General features: G+C 39.8%; 7 protein-coding genes across 7 annotated transcripts; 4 read left to right on the forward strand and 3 right to left on the reverse strand.

Annotated features, from left to right (window-relative positions):
* Positions 1-98: 98 nt before the first annotated feature.
* LOC26527125 (protein obstructor-E) lies at positions 99-1,113 on the forward strand. The gene is made up of 2 exons (XM_015162642.3): positions 99-202; positions 305-1,113. Exons 1-2 carry the CDS (start codon positions 196-198, stop codon positions 970-972), a joined length of 675 nt encoding a protein of 224 aa, XP_015018128.1. The 5' UTR covers positions 99-195; the 3' UTR covers positions 973-1,113.
* A 730-nt stretch (positions 1,114-1,843) lies between these two features.
* LOC6582897 (peritrophin-1) lies at positions 1,844-2,824 on the forward strand. Its single transcript, XM_002008544.4, has 3 exons — positions 1,844-1,904; positions 1,960-2,009; positions 2,082-2,824. Exons 1-3 carry the CDS (start codon positions 1,892-1,894, stop codon positions 2,784-2,786), a joined length of 768 nt encoding a protein of 255 aa, XP_002008580.2. The 5' UTR covers positions 1,844-1,891; the 3' UTR covers positions 2,787-2,824.
* LOC26527580 lies at positions 2,816-3,411 on the reverse strand. The gene is made up of 2 exons (XM_032731051.2): positions 3,339-3,411; positions 2,816-3,274 (listed from the first exon to the last, which is right to left on the reverse strand). The coding sequence occupies exons 1-2, from the start codon at positions 3,409-3,411 to the stop codon at positions 2,874-2,876; spliced, it is 474 nt and encodes a 157-aa protein (XP_032586942.1). The 3' UTR covers positions 2,816-2,873.
* A 91-nt stretch (positions 3,412-3,502) lies between these two features.
* LOC6582898 lies at positions 3,503-4,667 on the forward strand. Its single transcript, XM_002008545.4, has 2 exons — positions 3,503-3,828; positions 3,882-4,667. The coding sequence occupies exons 1-2, from the start codon at positions 3,625-3,627 to the stop codon at positions 4,548-4,550; spliced, it is 873 nt and encodes a 290-aa protein (XP_002008581.4). The 5' UTR covers positions 3,503-3,624; the 3' UTR covers positions 4,551-4,667.
* Positions 4,668-4,730: 63 nt separating this feature from the next.
* On the reverse strand, positions 4,731-10,802 carry LOC116804300. Its single transcript, XM_032730934.2, has 2 exons — positions 10,662-10,802; positions 4,731-6,983 (listed from the first exon to the last, which is right to left on the reverse strand). Exons 1-2 carry the CDS (start codon positions 10,666-10,668, stop codon positions 5,002-5,004), a joined length of 1,989 nt encoding a protein of 662 aa, XP_032586825.1. The 5' UTR covers positions 10,669-10,802; the 3' UTR covers positions 4,731-5,001.
* LOC6582900 (mucin-2) lies at positions 7,079-9,984 on the reverse strand. Its single transcript, XM_044009527.1, has 2 exons — positions 9,878-9,984; positions 7,079-9,815 (listed from the first exon to the last, which is right to left on the reverse strand). The coding sequence occupies exons 1-2, from the start codon at positions 9,891-9,893 to the stop codon at positions 7,201-7,203; spliced, it is 2,631 nt and encodes an 876-aa protein (XP_043865462.1). The 5' UTR covers positions 9,894-9,984; the 3' UTR covers positions 7,079-7,200.
* Positions 10,803-11,674: 872 nt separating the features above from the next.
* Positions 11,675-12,678, forward strand: LOC6582901 (probable chitinase 10). Its single transcript, XM_002008548.3, has 2 exons — positions 11,675-11,783; positions 11,848-12,678. The coding sequence occupies exons 1-2, from the start codon at positions 11,706-11,708 to the stop codon at positions 12,628-12,630; spliced, it is 861 nt and encodes a 286-aa protein (XP_002008584.1). The 5' UTR covers positions 11,675-11,705; the 3' UTR covers positions 12,631-12,678.
* The last annotated feature ends 284 nt before the right edge of the window (positions 12,679-12,962 follow it).

Consider the following 12,962-nt stretch of genomic DNA (forward strand, 5'->3'; position numbering starts at 1 on the left):
AATCTTCTCCTGTTAGCTAATTAATGTAGTTACACCGTTAAACAATTACTAAGTGCGCTTATCAAGTTGCCTTTATTGAAGGCTCTATATAATGTGCAAATCGATCGATTATTGAGCATATATAAAGTCAAATAGTTCATCAGAAGTTCAGTCGAAGTTAACGAACGAAGCACAGACAGCAGCAAATAATACAAAATGAAAGGTTAGTTTGATCGACTCAATATTCTCATCCATATGGAATACAGAAGATGAAAAAAAAAAATACGAATTAAATTTTAATTTCTCAATAACTGTTAACTTGCAGCAATTATTGGAATACTACTTATCCGAGTGATAATTATATTTGCTCAACCCATTGATGACTTTGCCACATTTGGAACATCACCAGAGTCGGAAATAACTGAACCCCAAACAGCTTCAACAGAAAATACAGAGAGTTCTCCAACATATATTGAGATTTCTACAGAAGAAACTGAAGTAACAGGAGCAACTGAAGAAAGTGAAGTAACAGAAGAAACTAATGTAACAGAAGAAACTAATGTAACAGAAGAAACTAATGTAACAGAGGAAACTGAAGTAACTGAAGAAACAACTGACCCACCAACGTCCACAACAGAGGAACTAGAAACCACTGTCGAACCAATAGTTGTATGTGATGAGGGAGTCGCATTCCTGCCAGCGCCGGAGTGCACTGATTACTACATGTGTCTACATGGAGTGGGCATCTTAAAATCATGTCCAGACGGTCTCTACTGGGATCCCAGATGGAGCACCTGCAATTGGAACTCAGCAGGTTGCAATAACGAGTTACCGGAATACCAATGTGAAGACGGTGTTGACTTTCTGCCTGTGGAATCAGATTGCACTCAGTACATTCAGTGCGTTCACAATAGTCCCATACAGATGACATGTCCAGCTAATCTCCTTTGGAATCAGCCACTTCGAAGATGTGACTATGAATGTGAAATTTAGAAATTTCCTAAATTTTATTAAATTAATTTTGTTTATCTTTTTTTTTTTCATTATTATTAATTGATATGAAAAAGTGAATCATTCGCCAAGAATGTTAACTGCTATTGAAAATAATAAATAGATTGGAGTTATATAAATTTATAATCATTGTTTTGATATCAGAGCTGTAATAGATATAATACAATGACTGTAAAGACTATCACAGACCTCTTACCATGAAAAACAGTAAAATGCAACAACTTGGAGATAACAATGAGCTTCACATTGGTATAGATAAGAGTGGGTATAAAAGTATTGTCAACAAATAAATAACGCGTGCAGCCAGAGAAGCGTATCAATAATGAAGATATATCTTTATGTGTATATTAGTTTGTGTATATATGTCTATATGTCTATATGTATACATGTCTATATGTCTATATGTCTATATGTCTATATGTCTATATGTCTATATGTCTACATGTCTACATGTCTATATGTCTATATGTCTATATGTATACATGTCTATAAGTCTATAAGTCTATATGTCCGATATCAAATTTAAATTATCAATCAGTTTAAAGGTAGAGTTATGCTATCCATATTACTAGTTTAATATTCTTTAAAAATAATAAATTCTATATTTCAATAATCATTATATAGAAAACAATCTGATATTTTCTCTGATTTTTAGTAAAACTCTGCCAAAACAAAAAACAAAAACAATCAAACTAGATTATGGGAAGCACCAAATGGTTAGCGAGGCAAAAAACAAAGTACATAACACAGATTTATACCATATCATAACAAAGCAATTATCAATATTCCAGAGAACAAAAGTTGTAATTAAAAGATGATTTGTTTTGTACCTATAGGGTATAAAAGTCACCAGACTACAGCCTACGAAGACAGACCAAATTTTGGTGTGAACAAAGTCAATATGAGATCTTTTAGTAAGTGTTAAAATCGAATACTTTAAAGGAAATATTTCATCTAAAATTCTTACAGTTGTCGTTCTGTTGTTTGCTGCTGCAGTCAGAGCTCAAAGTCTGAAAGATGTAAGCGAATGGCTTGAATTAACCATTATTATAATGTATAACATTTATTTCAGTAAATTATTCCATTTGCAGCATTGCAAGGGCATTCAATATGATCTATTACCACATCCGGATACCAATGAGAAATTCATTGTATGCGCCTATGATTCGGCCGAAGTGCGTACCTGTGACAAGGAAGATCAAGTGCAGAAGTGTTTCGATCCCATCGACAAGGTCTGCAGCGTTGCTGCTTGCACGGCGCCCAAGCCCGTAGACGAGGACATTGCCAAGGAGATATGCGAGAAATTGGGTACATCGGAGCGTATACCGTCTGTCGATTGCGGCCACTTCTGGATCTGCCTAGCGCACATGGAGCCCGTCTATGTTAGCTGTCCACAGGGCAAGCACTTCTCGCGCTCCGAACAGGATTGCATTTCGCCAGCCCTGGCCAAGTGCGCGGCCCCTGAGAAACTGTGCGCGTCCAACCTCAACAGCTACGCAGCCGAAAACTGCAATGAATTTTATGGTTGTACCAACAAGAAGCTGGTGAAACGCAGCTGCGCCTATGGCGAGGCCTACAATGCACTCACCGCATCCTGCGAAAAGGACGTCAAGAATAGCTGTGGAGCCTACAGCAAGCCAGACTGCACAGACCCAGCCAATGCCAATGCCTATTTCGCTCACAGTGACTGTTCGCGATTCTACATTTGCGTATTGAATCAAGTCTACGAGGGAAAATGCGCAGATGGCTATGGATTTGATAGTTTAAGCTCTAATTGCAAGTACGGCCTCTGCTAAGGCAACAATTAAATAAAATAATCAGTCTATACTATCAATTTCGCATGGTTTATTTATCTGTCGGCATTTTAGTTTAGTTACTCTTGGCTAAACACATATTTTGTCACAGGTCAACAGCTGGGAGTTCCAGTACAAGTAGCGCGGGCAGCTCTTCACAAATGGCAAATAGTCGCACTGTATGAAACGCGTGCAGTCTCCGGGATAGGGTATAAATGTGCCTAGCTTATCCTTACACAACCCATTGAAGTCTCCCTCGGGTTGGCTTGAAAATTTCGAGCAATTGCTCAGCTCATTGGTGTCACAGCGTTGCAATTGGGCATTCCAGTAGGATTTGGTCGGACAGGTCAGTGCTCGTGTCTGGTAATAGCGATTGCAGTCACCTGGATAGGGCTTATAAGTTATGCCATCTGCCCGGATGCCAGTGAATTGTTCTGCTGAGCTGAAGCTACTCACGAGAGCGAAAGCACAGAAAATCCAAATTTTAAGCACTATGAAAAGAAATTTTATAAACTGACTTAAAAATTAAATAAAAAACATTTACTTACTTCTTACTTTCTCTGATGGAAAATGAGAACTTTGCAGCTCTATTACACGGCTTTATATACAGTATGTGTGAAACACTCATAACGCTAAAATCAATAATATCTAGATAAAATATAGATTATATGAATTGTGTACATAGCCAGAGCTTGACCGGTTAAGTGGCTTTGATTTAACTGGAAATATGTGAAGATGAATTTGAAAGGAAAATATATAAATTAATAACACTTGACTGAGGAATTTATTTTTATCTTAAAGCTAACTAAATGAGCTTAATCAGCCATTGACAGGAGAAATAATGGAGATAGAGCTTAATAAGAATTTGTATAAAAAGGCAGAGCTAAGCATTAAGATCATTCAGTACTTGCTACTAGGCTCAGCTGATACGATCATACGATATTGGTTAATTTTTTCTTTCGAGACAATGAAATTTGCGGTCTTCATTTGCCTGCTTGGCGTTACCTTAGCAACTGGAAACTTTGGTAATGTGGGCATTGGTTTGGTAAGTGTAATCGAAACGATTCGACATCAAGTCTTTAATAATTGCATCTACAGCCTATCTCACTGGAACCGCCCATTGAGATGAGTAAGTGTCCTGCCAATGATGATCCCAATCACTTTGTTATGTTTGCCTACCCCAACGACTGCCGCAAGTACTACGCCTGTGTAAATGGTCGGGCCTATGCACATCAGTGTCCCGAAAATCTCTACTGGAGCCAGCTGACGTATCGCTGTGACTACAGGCAGTACGCCAATTGCGACAATATGCCGTATCCGGAGCACACGCAGTACAGCGCCTATCCCGGCGATTGTGGACACTACTTTGAGACGCGTCTGCTAAGCTGCCCGAACAACTATGACTGGAATGATCAATATAAACGCTGCGATCCGCCACAAATTGCCGGATGCCGGCCAACACCGCCTCTTAACACCCAGATACCATTTGAGCCGACCGCAGCAACTCCGCCAGCCGTAATCAAGCCAACAATTCAACCAGAGCACAGTGCACCCATTGATCCGCAAAGTCTATGCATTGCTGCTGCTGGCCAACTGACATATCTTCCATATCCCGGAGATTGTCACAAGTTCATTCAATGTGGTCCAACAGCCTCGGTACTTACTTGTGCCATCGGCTTGTACTGGAACCGCAGCACCCAATCTTGTGGCTCATCCCAAATCGATTGCCAGCCCAACGAGCTCTCATACTTCTCCAAAGAAGTTTGAATACACTTTATATGTTGAATTCATAAATATTGACAAGGATTATATAATCAAATATTAATTTGTAATAATTGCAAGCTTCATAAATTTAATAAAAACGCTTACTTCATACGCAAAGAAATTAATCAAAAGGTAAAGAAATTGGAAAGTTTTTTAAATTGTTGATATGTTTATTATTCTTAATTTTTTTTTTTTTTTACTGTAAGTACGCATTTAATTTTTTTTTAAATATCGTGAAATTCGAAAAGCCTTGCAGTTAATTTGAATTCTTAATCAGAAGAGTCTAACCACATCCGAATTTTAGAATTGACATCCGACTATTTTATCTTCCATTAAGAGTCATCATCATAAAGTATAACTTCGACATGAATATTCAAAGCCTGGCCTTCATTTTCGTAATTTTCCTATACTCATTTGATTAGAATTCCAGTTAGAACGGTTTCCATGCTTTATCTTATGCAATGCAATTAGCCAGTTGTGCGTCCGTGCAGCTCATGACAACTACATTAAACTCCTGCTCATCTGGACAGTCGTAGCCCACAGCAATGGGCTCTTGGCATACAATATATTTGGAGCAATTGTGCGGATATGGCACTAGTGAGCCTTCAGGTTTACCTTCACAGATGTCATTAGGCGATTGATTGGACTCTGTTGTTGTTGTTATTGTCACAGGTAATTTGGTAGTAGAAGTCAGAGGTTTGGCAGTTGTTGCAGTCATGGTGCAGTTGGCATACCAGGGAGCCATGCAGCGCTTGAGTGAAGGACTAAACTCTTGACCCTCAGCACAATTGAAGATCAGTGGATTGGGCGAATAACACTGAAGGAATTTGGTGCAGTCATTGGGATAGGGCACCAGGACACCCTCCTCGACGCCCGCACAAGGATCAAAAGGATCGGGCTGTGATGTTGGTGTCGTTGTTGTTGTTGTTGAAACTGTCGTAGTCATTGTAGTCATTGTAGTTGACGGCAAAGCGGTTGTTGTTGTTGCAGTTGGGTCGTAACTCTGGAGACAGGCGTCGGGCGCTACAGTGCCACCACATTCACCACTAATGGGATCGTAATACTCACCGATGCCGCAAACGCCCATCATATAGACTTTATCATTTATGCAACGAATAAACCACTGACAATTTTCTGTGAATGGAAGTGTATTTCCTTTACCATTTATGCAGGTGTCAGGAGCAGGCGTCGGTGGAAGTGGCATCATTGTGGTGCCAATGGATTCGCAATCACTTTGAGCCCAATCCACACACTGCTGCAGTGCTGCACTGAAGAAATATCCCTGAATGCAGTGGAATGCTATAGGCACAGGCTCTACACAAATAATATATTTGCGGCAATTATCTGGATAGTTAACATATTGTCCCTTTGGTACTCCGGCACAAATCTTAGAATCTGGCTGATCGGTTGTTGTCGACGGCTTCAGTGTGGTTGTCCCTGCAGTATTCGGTGCTGTGGTTGTTGTCCCTGCAGTTGTCTGTGGTGCTGTGGTGGTTGTAGTGATAACACTCTCCTGGCACGCTGTGGGCGATACGTTCTGCTCACAATTGCCCGTCGCGGGATCGAACCAAGCATTATATATACAGTCAACAATCACAGACTCTCCGTCACCCAAACACAACATATACTTTGTACAGTCAGTGACTATTGGATACGAAACACCTAGCTCCTGATCAACACAGCGATCTTGTGGACTTTGCGTTATAGTTGTTGCTACGGTGGTTGTTGTTTCATCTTCCTGGCAAGCTGTCTTCGACACATCACGTCCACAATCGCCAGTCTTTGGATCGTACCAGGCATTAACTGGACAACTCGCTCTGTAATATTGATCGTCGCCGAGGCACAAAATATACTGTTGGCAGTCCTCAATATATGGGAAGGTAGTACCAGACTTTTCTCCCACACATTTTGTAAATGCTTCGGTCGTTGTTTTTGGATTTTGTGTGGTTGTCAGTGGTGTAGTAGTAGTCTGATCACTATAGCAGACAACTTCATTGGGATCATCGCATACAAGTATAACAGGATTGAAAAGATAATGATCGGGACATGTCTGCAGTACAGCTTGGTGTTCAATGCAAACCATGAACGCATTGCATTGGTCTATCACAGGAAACACACTTCCGTTGGGAACATTCAGGCATTCCGGGTCAGGGATTGGCTTTGCGCTACAATCAACAGAATCGGGCGTGTCACAAATCTGTAGATCTTTGTTGAATAGCTTCCCACTAGAGCAGTATTGGAGATACGCTTTCGAGTCGATACATGAAATGTACGCAGCACAGTCGTATGGATACTCATAAAAGCCATCAGGCAGATATTTGCAGAAATCTGCTTCAACATTTGGGGTTTGTTTTTTGACTCGAATATTTCTAGTTGAAGCACATTGAACAGCAATCGCCAGCGATATGAAAACGAATCTCCAGCTCCAGTTATAAGCTGAAAAGAGTAAAGCAAAAAGAATACCATGAGAAACTAGAAAATTAGAAAGAAACTTTGTTATGTTGATACTAAATTCGGAATACTAAATAATATTCGGTTGCCTTTTTTAGGCAGTTGCATAATTTATTTTCAGAATAACATTTCAAGTATAGTTTTCAGTTTATAGTTAGGATCCATCGGTTAAGAGTTCCTCGTTGTTATATTTTGGGTTCATCTAGTGCTGAACACATCCAGTATTCTCAGGTAGATCACAAATTCCCTTCTGGCCATTGAAGTATCTGTCACCGCAGCTGACCTTCAGGGCTTGCTGGTGGCGGCAGATGTAGTAGTCGTTGCAGCGCTTAGGAGAGGCCATGAGGAAGCCATCAGGCTTGCCAATACAGTTGATTTGAATTCCATTTTCAACGGATGAGAGGCCAAGCAAAGTCTGAACCACTTCCTTCAAAGGACGACGGTTGGGACGGGCACGAACCGGGTGCTTAGCATTCAGTGCTGAAATGCCTTTATTTGCTTTTGAGCCTGGGCACGGTGTTGTTATGATTGGGGCACAAGCTGTTGTCGTTGTGCTGCACGGAGTAGTCACCGTTGTAGGCGCGGGGCAGGTGGTGGTGGTACATGTTGTTGTTTTTGTTGTTGTTGTGGTGCAAGTTGTCGTTTTTGTTGTTGTTGTGGTGCAAGTTGTTGTTTTTGTTGTTGTCGTGGTGCAAGTTGTCGTGGTGGTGGTTGTCGTAGTACAGGTTGTAGTTGTGGTGGTTGTCGTGGTACAGGTTGTAGTGGTGGTGGTTGTCGTGGTACAGGTTGTAGTTGTGGTGGTTGTCGTGGTACAGGTTGTAGTTGTGGTAGTTGTCGTGGTGGTGGTTGTCGTGGTACAGGTTGTAGTTGTGGTAGTTGTCGTGGTGGTGGTTGTCGTGGTACAGGTTGTAGTTGTGGTAGTTGTCGTGGTGGTGGTTGTCGTGGTACAGGTTGTAGTTGTTGTCGTAGTTGTTGTCGTGGTTGTTGTCGTTGTAGTAGTAGTCGTGGTGCATGGAGTGGTGGTTGTTGTTGTGGTCGTCGTAGTTGTTGTCGTGGTACAGGTTGTAGTTGTTGTCGTAGTTGTTGTCGTGGTTGTGGTCGTTGTCGTAGTAGTAGTCGTGGTGCATGGAGTGGTGGTTGTTGTTGTGGTCGTCGTAGTTGTTGTCGTAGTTGTTGTCGTTGTCGTAGTAGTCGTGGTAGTTGTTGTGGTAGTTGTTGTCGTGGTTGTTGTCGTAGTAGTTGTGGTGCATGGAGTGGTGGTTGTTGTTGTGGTCGTCGTAGTTGTTGTCGTAGTTGTTGTCGTAGTTGTTGTCGTGGTTGTTGTCGTTGTCGTTGTAGTCGTGGTGCATGGAGTGGTGGTTGTTGTTGTGGTCGTCGTTGTGGTCGTCGTAGTTGTTGTCGTGGTTGTTGTCGTGGTTGTTGTTGTTGTCGTAGTAGTCGTGGTGCATGGAGTGGTGGTTGTTGTTGTGGTCGTCGTTGTGGTCGTCGTTGTGGTCGTCGTAGTTGTTGTCGTTGTCGTAGTAGTCGTGGTGCATGTCGTAGTAGTCGTGGTGCATGTAGTGGTTGTCGTCGTTGTTGTTGTTGTCGTAGTTGTTGTTGTTGTCGTTGTCGTCGTTGTTGTTGTTGTCGTCGTGGTTGTTGTTGTGCATGGAGTGGTGGTTGTTGTTGTAGTTGTTGTCGTTGTCGTTGTTGTTGTTGTGGTTGTTGTCGTGGTTGTTATCGTGGTTGTTGTCGTTGTTGTTGTAGTAGTGGTGCATGGAGTGGTTGTTGTTGTTGTAGTAGTAGTTGTTGTCGTAGTTGTCGTGGTGGTTGTCGTTGTTTTAGTCGTTGTGCATGGAGTTGTAGTTGTTGTTGTCGTTGTGGTTGTGGTTGTCGTTGTTGTTGTAGTTGTGGTTGTAGTTGTCGTTGTGGTTGTGGTTGTTGTTGTAGTTGTGGTTGTAGTTGTCGTTGTCGTTGTCGTTGTTGTAGTCGTAGTGGTGCATGGAGTGGTTGTGGTTGTAGTAGTAGTTGTTGTCGTGGTTGTTGTTGTCGTAGTTGTTGTCGTGGTTGTTGTCGTGGTTGTTGTCGTTGTTGTAGTCGTTGTGCATGGAGTTGTAGTTGTTGTTGTCGTTGTGGTTGTGGTTGTGGTTGTCGTTGTTGTTGTAGTTGTGGTTGTAGTTGTCGTTGTCGTTGTTGTAGTCGTAATGGTGCATGGAGTGGTTGTAGTTGTAGTAATAGTTGTTGTCGTGGTTGTTGTTGTCGTAGTTGTTGTCGTGGTTGTTGTTGTCGTAGTTGTTGTCGTGGTTGTTGTCGTCGTAGTTGTTGTCGTGGTCGTTGTCGTGGTAGTTGTTGTACATGGAGTTGTAGTGGTAGTTGTTGTTTTTGGTGTAGTTGTTTTCGTGGTCGTAGTTGTTGTAGTGGGTGTTGGTGTTGTCTTGTCACCGGTGCATGGCGGGGTCGGTGTAACAATTGAAGGAGTTGTTGTTGGCTTATTGTTTTCAGAGCACGGCGGGCGAGTGGTAACGATTGGAGGTGTTGTTGTCTGGCAAGGACTCTGCGTATCCCTAACTGTAGCCGCTTGACGATTTTCCTCAATAGTTTCAACACAGCCTGGATTCTTTAGTACGCAAATTCCCGCTGTAATGTCGAAGAACTTGGGGCAAGTGTACTCCTTATACTCTCCTCGATAACACTCAATAAATTTGGAACAGCTGCCGGGCACGAGAGCTCTCAGGCCATTTGGCTTTCCCTTACAGAATGTCTGGCCATACTGTCGATTATCCACGCTGGCGCCAAGTATGGTGCTTGCAGATACTGCTATGAGCAGTAAAGTTAAAGCTGCAAATTTCCAAAAGTGAGTTAGCTCAACCAATTGGAAGTGCTGCTTTCCGGCGGCTTACCATAAAAGTTACGCATGGCGGTTAGGTAGTAGGTTTGCTGGAGTCTCAAGTATTTCCAGAGCCTAGACAGTACTGAGAGTAACTCTTTGTCCACATACTCTTTTATACGTGTTGCAATACTAACAATTTTGCCAAAAATAAACTTTTTCGCACTTCTGTATCATTAGCAAAGTAGATTCCAGGCTCCATCCTTATCAAATATTGATATCGAGATCTTTATCATTATTTGTGTTCTCTCTTTGCATTTGCAATACCCTGTTTGTGAAGGTCACTAGACCTTTGCCATATAACATTTATTAACTAAAGATATTAATAAATGACACAGTCTAGACCAGATATTCATATGAATAGTTGTAGATAAATTTTGTATACAAAATTATAATGTATTTTCCAATTTATAATTCTATTATAGTCAAAACTTTTATGTGTAGTATCTTCTAGTCAAGCGTCTGAAATTACGTGCACATAGTTGATTTCATTATATCATAACATTTAATAATGATTATTAACCGAAAACCTTTGCAGGTTTTCAGAAATGTTAAATGATATTTTATCAAGTAATACTTAAAATAGAAATGCATTAACAGATTAGATGTACAAATACAAAAAAAAATAAAAAAAAAAAAAATAAAAAAAAAACGTGCTGCAAAATGAATTAGAATTGTTAAATTGGCTAAAGGCAAAATAAACTAATTTATTAATTAAATAGTTCTTATAGTAAAGAAATTTAAATGCAATTTATCTGCGCACATAAACTTCTATAATTGCTAATCAATTTATTTACCTTTCATTTTAATTTTATTTAAATAGTAATTAATGAAATTTTTTTAAATTTTATTTTCTTTTGGCACTTTGGGTTTTCTATTCACACACTTCCAATTGTATATTTTCCGTATTTAGTTCTTTAATAAATATTGTTTTTAGTTCCACGGCTTGAAAGCAACTGATTAATATTATTTGAAAAATCCATTTTTTGACAATATAGCTCCTAAGGAAACTGATAAACAGCCATTACTCATAAAGAGATATAAGCCACTTCAGTGATAATGAAATACGCACGGATAAGATTTAAGAAGAATTTCATTTAATAGTATCATTAAAAAATATATATATACATACATATATATATTTGGTCAACATGAATATAACAACAAAATATTTACTAAGATCATTTAGAGATAGTTTGGCCTCCAACTTACCAGGTCTATGATGTCGATATGATCTCAAAGCTAAAAGCAATTAATTTGATGGTATAAATATTTATTTAATACGCATTTCTAGTATCGTTTTAGGCGCTATTTATTTAGTTTTTATTATACTTTCTGGCTGTTATCACAATATATTACAGCATAGTCCTAGGAGTTTCGTTAAAATCGATTTTTATCAGTCATTATGAAGGCAGCAAATACAGTTGGGGCCAATGATTTCTTTATTTTCAAGGTCAAAATTAGTTAATCATCAAGCTATTAAAATTTATATATATATATATTTTTTTTTTAATTTGTATAAATAAAATACATTATATTCCCAATTCAAAAATATACTCCTCATCCTATTCAATATTTGCATTATATATTTAATATTACACATGAGTTGGGCGCTAGACTGTTTATCATTTGGAAACAAGTTTTTACATTTTTAGCGATTTAATCAATTCTGCGTACTACTGATATGCAAGAAAGTTCGCGTATCAATTACATGGGAAACGGTGCCGATAATATTATCGCACTGTTCAATTTACATATTGGCACTACATAGTCATCATCATTCCGTCTATATAAAACCCGACTCGATGGCGAGTTCATGCAGTTTATATGGAAATTTGATCATGACAGGAGTCATGAAATTTCTAGTGACATTTTGGATAATTGTGATTATCAATCAAATATCTGGCGCCCAGTTAAAAGTAAAATAGATTCAAAGCAAAACGACTCCGATATATATATATTATATAATTCTCCCTCTTACAGGATGATTCCGGATTGAAATCACCGATTTGCCAGGGAAAAAATGGGATTCTAATGCCCATGTTTGGCAAATGTCGGGGATACTATATTTGTAATGATGGCCAAGCTATAGCTGGATCCTGTGATGAGGACAGTCGATTCAATCCTCTCACCTTGCATTGCGACGATGCGGACAATGTAATTTGTCCCTATGAAATATCAGCTGATGACGAAGATGAATCGGACATGGACTCTTCCGAAGAAGATCAATTTGATCAGGATAGTGATGAAGTTGAAGAGCCACCCATTATTACGAAGCCAGTGAAGCGACCAGCCAAACCGTCAAAGGAACCCTATCTGGATATATGTTCAGGCAAACGGAATGGCGTAGCTCTGCCCAAAACAGGATCCTGCACTGAATACTATGTTTGTAAATCAAAAAAACCTCAGCTACGTCACTGCCCAGGTCGACAGCAATTTAGCTCCACTCGCAAGATCTGCATGAAGGCCTCGCTGGCCAAGTGCTCGATAATTCCGGAAGAGCCCCAGCCAAGTCCCGCCATCACGGCCGGCTTCTGCTCCGATGAGAAGCAAGATGCTCTGGTGCCACATAAAGACGATTGCAATAAATTCTTGCTCTGCAGCAACATGATGTTCTTAGTTATGGATTGTCCGCAAGGATTGCATTTCAATGCCCAAGCCAAACGCTGCGACTACCCAAAGGTCGCACAGTGCAATATCGATAAAAAGACCACTAAGAAAATTAACCGAAAGCAATTAAATAAGCGAAAGCTGAAAAAAGTATAAATCTTATCTTTCTAAATATATATGTTCCTATATCTGATGCAATATTAATATCCGAGACTTGTTTTACGACTTGGTCGTTTCAAAGAGATCAATTTAATTAATTTAAGCCGACCTCAAGAGGGACATTTGTTAAATTTCATTACGATTTATATAACTTATTTTACACTCGATCACAAATCGAAAATCGTAATAAGATGCCCATCTTGGTATCCCAGCATCCCCCATCTATATGTGATCGTAAATCATTTCACTGCTTTACATTTTCAATATATATTACCATCGACAGTCGCCATTGTAAGTAAAGGAATAAATTTATAATCTACACCGGAACG

The sequence above is a fragment of the Drosophila mojavensis genome, unplaced genomic scaffold, assembly GCF_018153725.1.
Source record: "Drosophila mojavensis isolate 15081-1352.22 unplaced genomic scaffold, ASM1815372v1 contig_74, whole genome shotgun sequence".
Lineage (NCBI taxonomy): Eukaryota > Metazoa > Arthropoda > Insecta > Diptera > Drosophilidae > Drosophila > Drosophila mojavensis.